Raw genomic sequence first — 15848 nt, 5'->3', positions numbered from 1 at the left:
GGATAGTGTTGGGGCACAGGGACTGGCTCCCCAAATTATGGTGGTTTGGCACACTGAGCACTTGCCAGAGTTAATGGAAGTTAGAAAGCCTTCGAAGCTGCTTCAGAACCAAGGACTTTCCACCCTTCTCAGGTTCTTCCCCCTTAAGCAGGAGGATGGACTCTGAAATTTCCTTGGGTGACTGACTAAACTTCTTTCCAAAAGAAACCGCAATTGTCTTAAGCCGCCTCCTCCCTAGGAATCTCATCAGTTAACCAGAAAAGATTAACCACCTGAAAAGAGAAAATATTAACAGTCGCCACACCCAGAAAGCCTTTAATCTCTGAGGGCAGCTCCTAGAGATTACTGGGGAGGCTTTATCTGCAGGTTAAAACCACCGGGGTTCACAGAGAGGTTCTCCCCCTCCTTCCTGCCACCTCCCCCAAAGCTCAGAGGAACTTTGCCCAGGCCATCATCTGTGCTCCTTCCTTTATTTCCCAGGAAAATCATTTCCCTTTCCCACTTTCCACATCCCGGGGTCCCTCTCCTCTGTGAAGAGGTGGGTGCTATTTAAGCTCCATTCCTCCCCCCTCAAGTCTCCTATGTTTACGGCTCCTACGCTTGCGTGTGAACAGATGTGTGTGCCCCTTCTGCCGTTAACCTACTCACTAGGAGACTCAAAACTTGGGGTGAGAGGGAGGCGCCTGTGGCTCAAAGGCTTAGAAGGAGCTGACCCCAGGTGCCAGAGGTGGCGGTTTCAAACCCAGCCTCAGCCAAAAACTCCAAAAAAAAAAAAAAAAAAAAAACCTCTTCACTCCTACAATAGTTTGTGTGATATCTGCAATTATTGATCCAATGTACCTGAAAGCTTTTTTTTTTTATTTGTGCTACTTTTTGACTTAAAGTTGCAAAGGTAGCAGAAGTAATTTTCATATATTGCTCACCCCAGTGTTAAACATCTTATATAACTAAACACAATAAGTCATCATGACCAAAGCCAGGAAATTATTAACATTGGTACAATACCATTAAAGGAGCTACTTAAACTTCACCAGTTTTTCCATTCTGTATTTTTTTGCTCCAAAATCCCATCCAAGATCTTAAGCTGTCTTTAGCTGTTACTCCTCTCTAATCGGTCTACTTGTCTTTCATGACCTTGAGACTATGTACCTTCGAGGAGTATTTCCCTCTAGATTTGGGTTTGCCTGGCGGTTTCAGATGACTGGATAGAGAATATGCATTTGGGGCAAGAGAGTCACAGAAAGAATGTGCCCTCAATGCATCATGCCAGGGCCTGGTGACATCAGCCTTCATCTACATGGAACAGCTAAGGCTGTGTGGGCCAGGTCTCCACTGTGAAGTTGCCAGTTCTGTACTTCACAGATGCCTAAGGGACGTACTCGGAGGTTATGCAGAGGCTGCTTCTGCTCCTGCCTCTCCTCAAACGGTCACCCACTGATTTCAGCAACCATCAGCTCGTGGTCTGCTGACCTTTACAACGTAAGAATCAGTCTCAGTACTGGCACTTTGTGCCTATGGGGGATCAATTGGTGGTCTGGTTAATTTCCTCAAAACCACCATGACCACCCACAGACCTGTTTGTGGTCTCATTTCCTCAAAAGAGAAGGAACTGCAACATATTATTGTCTGGAGTACAACACAAGGCCAGATACGACCAAGGTAACCTCCCCTGACTTTCTGTACCTGCTGCTAGGAATACAAGACACACTATCTCCACCTTTATTCATAAACGTAACAAAGATCACCAGACAACAGCCCAAGGGGGAAAAAAGAAAAAGAGAAGTAAATCATACAACTACCAAGGTACGGATCATTCAAGAAAAAGAACTTAGGGAAAAAAAGTTTTTTAAATTAATGCCAATAAAAAAAATGGGGGTTTATACAATAAAGAGAAAACTACTAAGAAAAATAACTACATGAAGACTGGGCGCAGTGGCTCCTGCCTACAGGCCCGGCACTTTGGGAAGCTGATGCAGGAGGACTGCTTGAGCCCAGGAGTTCAAGATCAGCCTAGGCAAGAGAGTGAGACCCTACCTCTACAAAAAATTTAAAATCAGCTGGGCACGGTGGCACACGCCCGGAGCCCCAGCTACCTGGAGTCTGAAGTGGAATGAGCATGTGAGCCCAAGAGCTGGAGGTTGCAGTGAGCTGCTCTGATGGTGCCACTATATTCAGCTTGGACTACAGAGTGAGACCCTGTCCCTACTAGAACAAAAACAAACAAAAAACCTACAGAAAACAAACTCATCAGTTCTTAGGAATTAAAAATGTAATTGCTAAAAATAAAATTCACTTAAAAGACTGAAAAATCAAACATGCAGAGGTATATACCAATTCTTCATCCAGAAGATAAAGTTGGTAAGTTTGAAAAAAAAAAAAAAAAGTACTGCAATTACAAAAGGAAAAAATGGAAGATAAACTCAGGAGTTTCACCATCTATCACAGAGTTCCACGCAGAGGGGGCAAACAGATTGTAGAGTTTTTAACAATTACTTTAATCAGAAAAGAAATTAATGTTCGACAGCTTCTCGTTCATCTTCACAGCACCAACTGCAGGCCGCAAGCACCATGAAGGCAGAGGTTACCTGCTTTGTCCTCCAGACGCTGTATCTGGTACAAAGCAGATGCTAAGTATTATCTGAATGACTGAATAAATGAGTACATGAATTTGCAGTTTAGCCTACTTTAAACATGACAGGCACTCTTGTCAATAGCAAAGTGGGTAATAAATTTTCACGTGTGTGAGAAAAGACATAGAAAGATAAAATAGTGAAATCGTCCTGTACCTCTGTATTATTTATTTTTATAATAAGCCCTGACATTCCTGTGTCTTATTTGTTCACTGTCTGTTTCCCCCAACTAGCAGGTGAGCTCCGCAGGTGCAGCGTGTTCTGTGACCACTTCAGAGTCCCAGCCCCTGCTGCAGTACTTATGCATGTGTGGGAGCAGCAGGGAGGTGACATTCTGATCACCCTTCCGGGAAGGACTTGAAACCAGTCCAGACACAGGAAAGTCAATCAGCTAAAAGCCTCTGGCTGCAGCACCTTCAGATCCACTGCAGTCCTGAGCCAGGTCACACTGTCCCAGGGCAGCCCCTTGTCATCACAGTAGGGCATGGCCATTACTATCCATGAGGGACTTGCTGGCACCCACTTTTGCTCCTTTGCCCTGGCTGAGACGGTCAGATCTGCACTACGGTCTGAGATGCTCTCTGCCCAATCTTGCTTCCTATCCCCTTCCTTTTCATGTTATCAGAGCTGCATCATGAACAGGAGGCTTCCTCTGCTAAATTCTCTTTCTCGAGCATGAATTACTCCCAAGCTCCTAACCAGCCTCTTCTAGGCCTATGCTGTCACAGCATCTGCATCTCAGATGACTCAACTGACACATTTTTGTTACAGGATTAAAGAAGGCACTGTATCCGGCAAGGCAAGAGGCTGGATTCTGAGGAGAGCAGACTACAGAGACTAGAAAACCTGCTTCTAGAACTTGGGCAAGCAGCAATGAGGATCGACAGTGAGATTTGGAACTAAGAATGTAATATGAAGAGCAGAAGTGAGCTGCAACTCAAAGGGGCCCTCAAAACCAGAGGTTGAGAACAATGAGGAGGAAGATGTCGGTGTTCCAAATGGAAGAGACTGATGATAATGGTGACATTCACAGACGGAGGGCAATGAGGAAGAAGGGAGAAAAATGGTGAACTCCAAGTTGCATGTGTGTCTGAGATGCCAAGGTGGAAGTGGAGGCACACGCCAGCTGGTGAGGACTGCAGCTAGATCCGAGAAAGCCGAGGAACTGGGGCATTTTGTTTGCTTATAAATGTACACTAATCATCTTTTCCAAGAATTGAGGTCATTAATTTAAAAGGACATACACAGATCATGCTAATGGAACAGAATAGGAACATAAAAGATGAAGCAGATGCGTTAACAGTGCAGGTTGAAAAGCTGAGCATCAAATTTGGGTCTCGGAATTGAGGTAAAACAGGAGATACAGGGAAACAAAACACGAGAAAACATTCCTATCATCAGAAAGGCAGGCATTTGGTAGCTACCAGAAAACGATTTCTGCCATTAAATTCTAAAATAAACTTCTCACATGGAACTTTCTAAAGAGGTTGATGGATGAAGTAATGGCAATTATCTTCATTACGAGTTTTGCTGCAAAATGAACAGTTTTTATATGACTGGATCCTACAAAGACGATCTTGGATAAAGTCAATTGAGCTAGTGTGGCCTTATGATAGTCTTTTATTTTATTTATTTTGAGACAGTATCTCTCTCTGTCATCCAGGCTGGAGTGCAGTGGCCCCCTTGTAGCTCATTATAATCTTGAACTGCCAGGCTCAAGCAATCCTCCTGCCTCAGCCTCCCAAATAGCTAAGACTACAGGGGTGTGCCACCACTGCCTGGCTAATTTACATACTTATTTTAGAGATGAGGTCTTGCTGTATCAGACAGCCTGGTCTCAAACTCTAGACCTCAAGCAATCCTGCTACCTCAGTGTCCCCAAGTGCTGGGATTAATGCATGAGCCACTGCACCCAGTTGTATCGTGATTTTAAAATAACATGTATATGAGAGCAGAAGTACATGCCCTTTTAATCAACCTTCTCTGCCTTTGAGCTGAGATGGCTATAGCACTGTAAAAGCCTGACCTTATAGAACAGGGTGCAGCCTACCCAGGGTGGGGCTTGGAGAGATCAGCCCAGGGGGAGCAAGCATGCAAAACTTTAATGCCTCCTGGCCTTCTTAATACTGGAAGTCCTAAGCAGATACAAAGACAGCAGAAAGCACATACCTAACTTAACTGCTCAAGAAGATATTTAGTGCCCCAAATCCCCTTGTGAAGTAATACATAACTAGAGAAGCATCATCAAGTGAGTATATAGTTTATATGATCTCAATAAAAAATGAAGAGCAAGGGCAATAAATTATTATACAAATGTAAAATCTTGGCTTGGTGCCCATAGCTCAGTGGTTAGGGTGTGGCCACATATACTGGGGCTGGCACTTTCAAACCCAGCCTGGGCCTGCTAAACAATAGTGACAACTGTAACAAAAAAATAGCGGGGCATTGTGGGGGGGCACTTGTAGTCCCAGCTACTTGGGAGGCTGAGGCAAGAGAATCACTTAAGCCCAAGAGTTTGAGGTTGCTATGAGCTGTGATGCCATGGCATTCTACCAATGGCAACATATTGAGATTCTGTCTCCAAAAAAAAAAAAAAAATCTAGCACCATTTTGGCAGAAATTAACTATTAAGTTCAACAGCATAGAACATAATAACATGGTTCCGAACAACCGACCAATCGACTCTAAAGTTCTTCACTTATGTAAAATAATAAGCTGTCCACATCAAAAAACTAAATAAAGAATAATTACTCTTAACTATGACTTGTAAGGTATTCCCTGGAATGTTTCTCAAGCCTAATGTTGCTACATATGTAGGATTTTTTTTTTTTAAGAAAAAACCTGAATCAACAAAATAAGCACAGATCTTTAGAAATACACTTAGTTAATGGTGTACCCTGATGTTTTATATGTCAAATAATCTACAAAATATGTAAAATAATCTACAAAAATTTATAATAGCTATTTAATGATGGTCATTTAATACATGGGAACTTGAACATAATTCTTTTTTTTTTTTTTTTTGAGACAGAGCCTCAAGCTGTCCCCCTGGGTAGAGTGCTGTGGCATTACAGCTCACAGCAACCTCCAACTCCTGGGCTCAAGTGAGTCTCCTGCCTCCGCCTCCCAAGTAGCTGGGACCACAGGCGCCCGCCACAACGCCCGGCTATTTTTTGGTTGCTGCCGTCATTGTTGTTTGGCGGGTCCGGGCTGGGGATTCGAACCCACCACCTTAGGTGTACGTGGCTGGCGCCTTAGCCAGTTGAGCTATAGGCGCCGAGCCCCCATCTCGAATCTTTAACAGCTTGACTTTGAGAGTGACAACCCTACCCCCCCCCCCGCAGCATGCCTGTCAACACAGCAACAAATGCCACTGTCCAGGCAAGCTGTGGGCCCCTGTCTGCCATCAATCAGTGTGTTCCTCTGTGTGGGACTCAAGGAGAACATGCCCCACAGACAACTGGACACCAGGTGCAAAAACGCAAAGTCCTATGGGGCCAAAGAAAGTAAGGTGAATAATGGCTACGACAGAATCCCCTCCTGTATAAGCCCCACCAGCTACAGGTAATGGTGTCATTGCTCCCACAGCTTGGGATTTTCTACTTACGGATTCCCTCAGTACTTGATCATGCTGACTCTCTAAACAAAAACTAAACCAAAATATGTGCACTCTTAAAGAAAGATGAGTAGGTTAATTACAATGCGACCCTACAGCTTGCTTCCCTAAGGAGAATGTGGTAGCATCACTGGGACTTCCTCCTACAATGACAGGTTCATGTTGGGGCCCTGTGAGCATCAAGTGAGAAAGTCTACACAAAGCACAAAGTAGTAACACAATTAACACTCACTGTGTTAGTACAGTTATTTAATCCTGGGGGAGTCTCAATACAACCACACACTCCTCCCTCCAGGAAAATGGCACAGGGACGTAGGCAGGAGGGAGAGCTTTGAAGGCAAGCTGCTTATTTTAGTAAGTGCAAATGGGATTCCTCTATTGGTCCAGCATCTGTCCAGCAATAAATTTGGCTTGTGTGTTGGCGTCAAATATCCTCTAAGGTCTAAATTTGCAAAATGATTTTTTTTGGTAAAAAAATGTAATATTAAAAATGATTGCAGCTTCCTTAGCCAAATATGATTAAATTTTTGCAAGTAATGCCAACTGTAGAGTGAACATCAGTAAGAGATGTTTCTTTCCCCCAGAGACTTAGCCCCAGTCAAGTCAGGAGTGCATTAGACGACAGAACCGAAATGATCCGAGGATACAGAGGTTGAGGTGACAGCAAGGGCAGCAGCCTTAGTACTGCAGGATCAATTACCTCTGCACCTTCAGTGTCAAGAGACTGTGCTTTCAGAAAAAACGAGTTAGTGTACTAATCTCAGTGAATCAATGCTATCTATTAAAATTTAAGACAGATTTTATTTAACTATGTTTTATATGTATACTATAATAAAAAGTATAGATAACAAATTATTTCATGTATAGTTTATACCTTAAGGGTCTTAATGTCTCCTTTAAATAACGTTTTCCAGAGCCATCATATTGTATCAAATGATCTGCTAGACTTAAAAATTCTAAGTTGTGTGGCCCAGGAAAGCTTTATAACAGGTGTTCTCTGTACCTGGCCTCCATTGCACAGCTTCCTGGGTTAAGCACTGCTCACCATTCCCTCTGAAAACCATGCTGAAGACTGCCCCATGGCACTAAGCTAGCAGTCAACCCCTAGTGCCATTCACATTCTCTGCCCCCCACAGCCGGACTTCATGCTCACAAGCAGTTCTCTGCGTCTTCCCAAATCTGTTTAAGCCCATTGGCTTGTTTTAATTATGAAATTTAATTATTACGTGAACTGACAGAATATAAGAACAAAAGATAAATGCTATTTCTATAAAAAATAAATGGAAGGATTTGGAAAGAGTAAAGGCAAGTCATTAAAAAGAAAACTGTTGGATTAGATGAGGGTAAGACAGCTACCCAAAAAGAAAAAAATTCTGAGACCCAAGCTCCTGGACCCACGATTGCTTTGCTAGTGTGTTTTTGTTCTTGTGGTTTATACTATTAATGCAATGTAGAATTCAAAAAAGTTGAATCACTATCAAAGAAAAGCCCCTGGCCTCACAAGTATTTGGCAAATACAATTTTATGTATTTTTATGACAAAATATTTCAGATTTGCACATTTCATTAACAATTTCCTGCTGTTACTGATATTTTCAATTAACCAATTCCAATTATGTTGGGATAAGATGGTATTTTCCATGTTTCAAATTAGTAACTACTGGATTAGTGGCTTTTAAACTTATGAGGTATTATGAATAAGCAGGATTACTCTGGAATCTAGGTGTTCAAATTTTTATTCCATACCTTTTAAAGATAAAATACTTTAAATAGCAATCCCCTTCCCTTTGGTCTAACAGACCAGAGATCAGAGAGCAGTGATTAAGAACATGACTGCTCAGACAGTCTGGCTCCAACATTTACCAGCTCCCGGACAGCATGTCATACAAGCATTTAAGTCCTATTTTCTCATCTGGAAAATGGGATTAACAAAAGCACCTGCCGGGATGGACATCAGGAGGTTGAAAGGAGAAAATGTGTCATAACAAATGCTTAGCACAGTGCCTGGAACAGAATAAGAACCCCAAAAACGTTCACTATGAATATTGTTATGTTGCCTAATAGGAAAAAAGGGCCCATTATTACATAAATAGATTAGAAGTCATACATTCAATTTATGTCAGTGTTCGCTAAGATGGAAACAAGATGACCTCGACTTACAGACAACTCAGAAACACCTGTAGAAAATTTCCTCAAGGCAATTTCACCTCCTAAGGGATATCCAACAATCCCTGCAGACATTTTAGGCAGTCATAACTGGGAGAACGGGGAGCCTGCTGGCAGCCGGGGTGCCGCTGAACGTGCTGCAGTACACAGGAGTGCCCCCCACCTCACCCAACAGGGAATTATCTCACCCCAAATTCCCAGCTGGCGGCGAGGAAAAGAAATCCTCCTGTAGGACCGTGTAACAGAGATGTCAGTTCTAAACTCTAAAAATTATTCTGAGATAAATGAAAATTGGCATTTTCATTATCATACTGATTCCGGCAACTTAAGCCATAGGTATCCAGGAATGAGACATGAATATTTAATAATAAAATTCTTTCAGTCACGAAGCCTTCTTAAATGGGGTCCATTATGTAATAACCTGCAGATAAATTTTATTCTGAAGTGAACAATGTTATGAAGCTATAAGGAGCACTAGATATGGAACCAAGTATCTTTCAGAAGAATAAACATAAACGACATTCAAACTCCTAAAACAGTGGAAATCAAAACACTGCGGGAGCCTCTCACCACAGGCCCCTTTACCTGGCTGCAAAGACCACACACACGTAGCTAATGGACCACAGGTGCATCCTTCATTGGTGATAACCCTGTTTCCCAGCGTGGGTACCTGGATGACTTAAACTTATCCTTTAATTAATAATACTTGAAAATGTTATTAGAAAGTTCCTAGGAGTTCACTGACACTACTTACTTTTGAATAAACCAAAGTGTCTTCTGTAACAGCATGAATAAGAAAACCGTGCTCAAAGTGTGATCTCAACTACATGTGTGCAGGTGTATCAGAAAAGGTTACAGAGGACGTGGCCAACAGGTATGCTGAGGGTAATTCTGTCTTCACTGCCTTCTCTATTCAAGTCAAAGACCTAGATTTGATTCTTGGCACTGAGACTCACTGGTTCTGTGACTTCCGTCAAATAATAATTTATTTTCAGAAAAGTTCCTGTGAAATAGACAGGAATATAATTCCCATCTCCTGATGAGAACAATGACATGGCAAAGAAATGGTCACAAAAAGTGTTAAAAAAATCAAAGTTAGCATTAAAACTGTTTTTATAATCCTTAAAAAAGTACTAGATTTAAAGTATGTTCAACTGCATCCCTTAAAGGTGACACAGCAAGTCCTATACACAAAGACTGTAATTTCATCCACAAAAAAATCAAAGGAGTTTATTATTTTAAAAAGTACTATTTAGTATACCGAGATATCTGTATACCTCAAAGGGGAAATTAACAACAACAACAAAAACACAAAAAGAAGTAAATTGCAGCAATTTACTTAACTATTTTACCATCAAGAAAGATAAGGAATTTATGCTAATCGTATGTCACAGTGCTATATAACTTTACCTTTCCAGAAAGTACAGCAAGAGAAAACTGAAAGTGGGAGGGTACCTAATGGGTACAATGAATACCAGTTGGGTGGATGGTAGTACAGTCCCGAGACAGCCTTACATAAACAATCATGTTCATGAACCCCCTTAATATTTTGAAATTTAAAAAAAAGATAAAGGCACAATCACAGTGGTCTTCACATTTTAAAGATCACTCTCTAGTACCAGTAAAACAACAGCTGAGCATGGAGAAGTAATGTATGCATAATTACTTCACAGAGACATATCCGAATAAAAAGGAATTAAAAAATAAATAAAGGATCTCTACTCACCCTTCTGGTAGAAAAACTTCCTGTAATAGTAGGCGCCGAGGTCCACGTGTTCCACGATGTATCTCTTCACTCTGTCCAGATGCAACACCAAGTTCTCCTTGGGCACTTCAAGTACTGCCACTCCTGCGTTTGTGCAATGGGAGCTAAGGGTCGACTCAAAGGAGGCACTTTCACATCCACTAAAGGAGCCTGAATTGGATTTCGAAAGGCTGATTTTCCTTTCCCCTTCTCCCCCGATCTCATTCCGAAAATACGGACAGCTCATTACCAGTTCATTGCTTTTGTCATCTCCCTGGTCCATGCTGAGGCTTCCTTTGGAATTGAGGTCCTCCGTGCTGCCCATTGGGGAGCTAAAACTGGCTGAATGAGACAGAGGTCCAGAGACCAAGGATGCCACGGCAGCTGCCGAGGCCCCAGTGGTGGTGTTTCTCCTCTTAATAACGTTGTGCCTGTTCAGAATTGCCTCGTTCAAATCAAACAATATACTCTGGACATCGTAGTGGGCAAAGCACTTTGGACACGTCCAGGGCCTGACAGAGTCTTCCGATCGGTTATCTTCAAGATCTGATGACTTGCCAAGTTCTTCACCTTTGGCATTGCGCAATTTCCGAAAAATGGAGGAGTCGCCAGTTTCAGACTTGGAACGCCGCTTGAGTGGTTTTTCCCTTTCCTTAAAGAGCCTGAGGTTCTCTCTCTGTGAGATAGGACCATCTATAACATCCAGAGAGAAACCTGAACCCTTGCCCCCACCGGCGATGAGGAAGTCACTGAGCTTGGTGGGGGTCAGACCTCGCTCAGATTTGTCATCTTTGTAGCCCTTTAACAAATCAAAGAAGCTTTCTCCGGATGTCCCCTGTTTGTCAATCGAGGATGTGCTACCGTACTCCCTGTGCAGGGACGGCCCAGTCTTGTATGTGGGGGAGATACATTCATCAAAGCTATCCACGTCAAGTTCACTTATGGTGATATCGCTGTTGCTCCGTTGCCGTATTCTGCGAAGAGCTTTCCTGGGGGAGCTGGGGTAGGCTTCAGGCATGAGGAATCTCGAGTCCATGTTCTCCGACGGTCTCGTCTTGCTTTTCAGCGTGTTCTGTATGCTCTTCAGCATGGCTGAGTCATTGGAATTGAGGCTAACAGAACTTCCCTGACTCACAGGACTACTTTTGGAGGACAGGCTCTCAAGGCAACTTGAGGTTTCTATTTCCTGGCTTGAACGGCTAGATTCTTTTATGTTTTCCTTTCGTGGGGGCCAATCTGCAATCCTTGCCCTCACCCCCATTTTGGGGACACCAGGGGTTGAGGTGATGTGGTGAGAACCTTCGCTTCGCGGGGGTCCTACCGGAGCCATGACTGAGGACCCTAAGCTGCCGTTCTGGGACCGGAAGCGTCGCATGTAGAAGTCATCGGTGTGGACTTTGGGGGTGCCGTCTGTGCCAACAACCGAGGCCCTGTCAGTGGCAACAGGCCTTTCTGTTTGTGACCGTTTCAAGCTGGTCATGATGTGAAGCAAGCCGATCTAAATCCCTGTAGAAAGGACCATCATATCTGTTTTAAATGTGCACTTCCATCTTGGAGAATGGCTTCCAGAAAATAAAACAGTTGCATGAGATCTTAAGCTTTTTCATTTAAAAGGTAAAAATGATGCTTTATTTCAAGCCACTGGAAATCTAGAACTTCAAAGCATTATAATCCACCACAGCCCCTTTGCAGACTTTAACAGACGGCCTTCTTTCACAAAAAGCTGAATGGAACTTGTATTACTGAGACTCTGTGATTGCCATAATCCCATGCTTTCTCTAGAAGAAAGAAGGACAATTTGAATTAGCATTTGACAAATACATCTAAAAACAATATTCAATGGCCAAAACCAGACACATGAAAATAAAACTCAGTAATAGAGTGTGATTCCCAGTTCTACAATCTGTATTTTTTTGTAAAGCAGGTTACCAAAAAGGAAAGGAAGAAAATAGAGCCATCTCATGAAATCTATCATTTATGTTAAAAAAAAGAAGACCATTAAGACTTTATCGTAATTGAACTGTTTCAGTTAACTCCTGGGGAGAGAGGGGATACATCTTTATAGGATCTCAAGGCTCCTGCTGCTCCAGGAGGAGCTCCCATGACCTCTAATGAGGTAGGACGTCAGGAGTCATCGCAATGCACAGAAGTTTGGGATGTCACAGGCTGAATCAGATAATTAGAGCCACGCAGTTTTCTGACCAAAGTACAAAATGAGAAATGATTTTACTGAACATGCTACAACATTCACTTTTTAACCCCTTCTCTATTTCAAAATCAATTCTTGTTTCTGGTTTCTTTACAAAGGCTCGTGTAGTTGGCAAGAGCAAACACAGCAGAGAGAAAACGAAACGGGTTTTCCCGGAGCCAGTCTAGCCATCAGCACTCCCCTGTTATTCTCCTCTACTTTATTACTTACCCAGATGAGGAGTTTTTCCGAACGAATCCGACATTCACCACCACCTCTGCCCAGCTCTCCCTAGTTGCATCTACTCTTTTTAAAGCTACAAGTATTTGCCTACGGAACAAAATGCCTGCATTTCCTTATGCAGTGCAACCTGCTCCACCCCGGCGACGCTAATTTATGAAGACGGCAGACACGAAATGCTGCTCGGGGTGGCCCTTTCCATGTCCTCCGGCAGACTACAGAGAACTGTTAGTGTCCTTCCAGGTGACGGGCACGAAAACGAACTTCCTCATGAGCACGTCAGGCTGGAGGCAGGAGGCACAGATTCTGAGGACACAATCCTGCATGGTGGCGTACATCCTGAAAAGACAGGCAGAGGCTCCTTTTCCAAGAGCCCACAAATTACACAAGAGGTGGCCTTTACATTCTTGCCAAATGCATGTTTGGGAAGATGCTGCTGAACCAGCACTGCGCTGACAGGGCGGCATTGTCTACAAATCACGCTCTGACACCGAGGACGACCCGCGCTGGCTGTGCACTTCGCTCAATAGTAACAAGCACTCACTTCCAGGATAATTAAGCATCTCCCTAGTCGGCTTCCTGCCTCCAAGGCAGCTGCTTTCATTTCTCTTGCAGCACACAGCATCATTTTAGAAGACTGGCTGCTATTTAAAGGCTGGAACATTTAGGGGTGTTTCAAAAAAAAAAAAAAAAAAACCAAAATGCCTGCCGCCTGCAGAACGAACGCAGCGCCGGGGAGCTCCGCTGGGCTGGCGCTGGCTGGGGTTTGTGCAGCCAGTCAAATAAATGCCGATTGTTCTCACTAGCACTGCTCTTCAGGAGCCTTTGTAAAAGGGAGAATGGTTTTACACCACTACCTAATTAAACCTGGCTTTTGAGCTCTCTAGATCCTTCTACCACCAGACTGCTACGATTTCCTTCACCTTCTGGAACTTTACACGCTCTTCTTTCAAGTGCAAGCCTTCCAGGGGCATCATGTGCTAACTGTTGCTTCCAGCAGCAGCAAGAGAAGCACAGGGCCGGCCGCAGCTAAGCTTCAACAAGGGATCCTCGTGAAACAGAAGGAAGGCCGAGCACCAGAACCAAAATGCAAACATCTATCCATCTGGGGGCGGGGGGAGCCAAAGCATTTCAATGACGTATCTTTCAAAGAAAGAATATACTGGCATAACGAATAATTCTAAGTGGATTCTTCTATAAAATCAGATGCTTTCAACATCTCTCACAACCTCACAGAAATAAACCCAAATAAATCATCTTTCGTTCCCAGACTATTCATTCTCTAGAAGGTCAACACAGCAACCCCGTCATGGTAAAACCTCATTCTTGCCACATTTCATCTGCCTTAGGTAATGGTTTATTACAGAACCGTATTCCCCAAGATATGTGAAGTTATATTCGTTGTAGGAGGAAAATAAAAGCTGGCACAAAGACACAATAAATAAAACTGACTGAGAAGTGCCCAATCTCCGGTGTCAGTATTTGTCTTTCAAACCATTATATATATGTCCTGTATTTTTAATGAGTTAAAAAAAACTCTTATTTTTGAACAGAAAAATGCCGGCTAGGTGTGTGACTCAGGCCTGTAATCCTAGCACTCTGGAAGGTTGTAGTGGGTGAATTGCTTGAGTTGGAGACCAGCCTGAGCAAGAGCGAGACCCTGTCTCTACTAAAAATGGAAAAACCAAGGCAAGAAGATCTCTTAAGCCCAAGAGTTTGAGGTTGCTGTGAGCTATGATGATGCCGTAGCATTCTGTCCAGGGTGACAGAGTCAGACTTTGTCAGAGGGGAAGCGGGTAAGTGAGGGGAAGGGAAAGGGGAGAGGAAGGGAGGGAAGGAATAATTTCTCTTACTAATTCAAAAGAAATGGCAAGATACCTAGTACAGTTTGAATATGACCACCACCCAATGTTTTCTTTTCATCTCAAAATACAGATGGGCACCCAGGGGAGCGGGAAGTCATGGTACCTACAGAAACTGAACAGGCTTGACCGGCAGTCAAGTTAAATACCAGATTTTTTTTTTTTTTTTTTTAGTCACAAGAACCTTCCTTCTTATATATGTTTTTCTCTCTCTCTTTTCCCCTCTCCCTCCCTCCCTTTCTTTCCCCATCCTTATTTATACCCTCTAACCCCTCTGAGGTTCAGCATCAACTTGGGGCACTGACTTGAAGAGGTAGGAATGTGTATGGTTTGTACTTATTAAACTACCCGTCAAAAATAAAGCTGTCCATCCACCTGTATCAAATGATGACAGATCAATAGCACCTGAAAACCTACTCCTTCGGGTTGACCGAAATAGCAAACATATGTTCACAATTATTAGCAATTCTCTTAAATAACAGCACACTTGCCTAAGCATCATTAAATACGGTAAAAAGCAATAGAATTAGACAGAAGAGCAATACTAATTTACAGCATGTCACTGCCATCTGTTGAAAGAGCAGGCTATATAATAAAAGATTTCCTTATAAGATGTTTCATTTTACAGCTCTAGATGCTATTTAAGTCTGTGGTAGATCCATGTAGCTGGAATGCCAATCCCACCTAGAGGGCCCGAAGTTGAGTGCAACTAGTGTAGTTCAACAAGTTCACTTCTGCCTCTTGAAAGTCTTTTCACCACTCAAGGCCTATCACAACCCGGCACCGCCCTTGTGAGAGAATGCCATGCTTCCTCTCTCGTAAACAATCCCCAGCATTTCTGCAGTCTCTTCCAGGGTAAGACCAGACGACTAGTGCTAGGAATATCTGAGGAAACAGTTCCTTCCTTCAGGGGAAGTGTAGGTGTAGTGGGGAAGACTCAGGCAGGTACAAGAATCACAGGGAGAAGACGATGACTGTCACTCTGTCTCCCTGTACAATTCCCATTCTGACCCCAACCTCTTTAACAGCTGGGACTATCTCGTGGTGGGGCCAGCTGTAGCATGCGTGGCAGGTCAGCTGTCCAAATATCAAGTCCCCAAGAGGGCTCCAGGTAGAGAGAACCCCGAGAGAGGTCCTAATTGCCAAGAATAGCCCCTCTGATCCTCCCTCCTTCCTGAGCTCTGTGATGATCGTGACTTCTCATTTTTCCTTCCTTCTTTTTGCCCACTACTCAGCATCATTAAGAGCTAGTGATCCTAGGGTGGTACCCTTGGTTTACTCCTCATACCATTTTTCACATTCACATTACCCACATATAAAGGGTACTGCTATCAGGTACACTTGAGCTCTGAGTGCATTGGGGTGAGACAACAGGCCTGGTGACACATGAGTGAACCATTACC

General features: G+C 43.2%; 1 protein-coding gene across 10 annotated transcripts in view; it reads right to left on the bottom strand.

Annotated features, from left to right (window-relative positions):
- The window catches only part of SIPA1L1 (signal induced proliferation associated 1 like 1), a 385188-nt gene that overhangs the window by 141638 nt on the left and 227702 nt on the right, over positions 1 to 15848 (bottom strand). For all 10 annotated transcript variants that reach the window (XM_023507644.1, XM_012812217.2, XM_023507649.1 and 7 more), the window contains one exon: positions 10138 to 11933. In XM_023507644.1, coding sequence (XP_023363412.1) covers positions 10138 to 11635 — 1498 coding nt within the window. In that variant the 5' untranslated portion in view covers positions 11636 to 11933. The remainder of the gene's footprint in view (positions 1 to 10137; positions 11934 to 15848) is intronic.

Source organism: Otolemur garnettii, unplaced genomic scaffold (assembly GCF_000181295.1).
Source record: "Otolemur garnettii isolate 467f Iridium unplaced genomic scaffold, OtoGar3 scaffold00196, whole genome shotgun sequence".
Classification (NCBI taxonomy): Eukaryota; Metazoa; Chordata; class Mammalia; order Primates; family Galagidae; genus Otolemur; species Otolemur garnettii.
The sequence above is the reverse complement of the archived record's forward strand: the minus strand, read 5'-3'. Positions and strand labels throughout refer to the sequence as shown.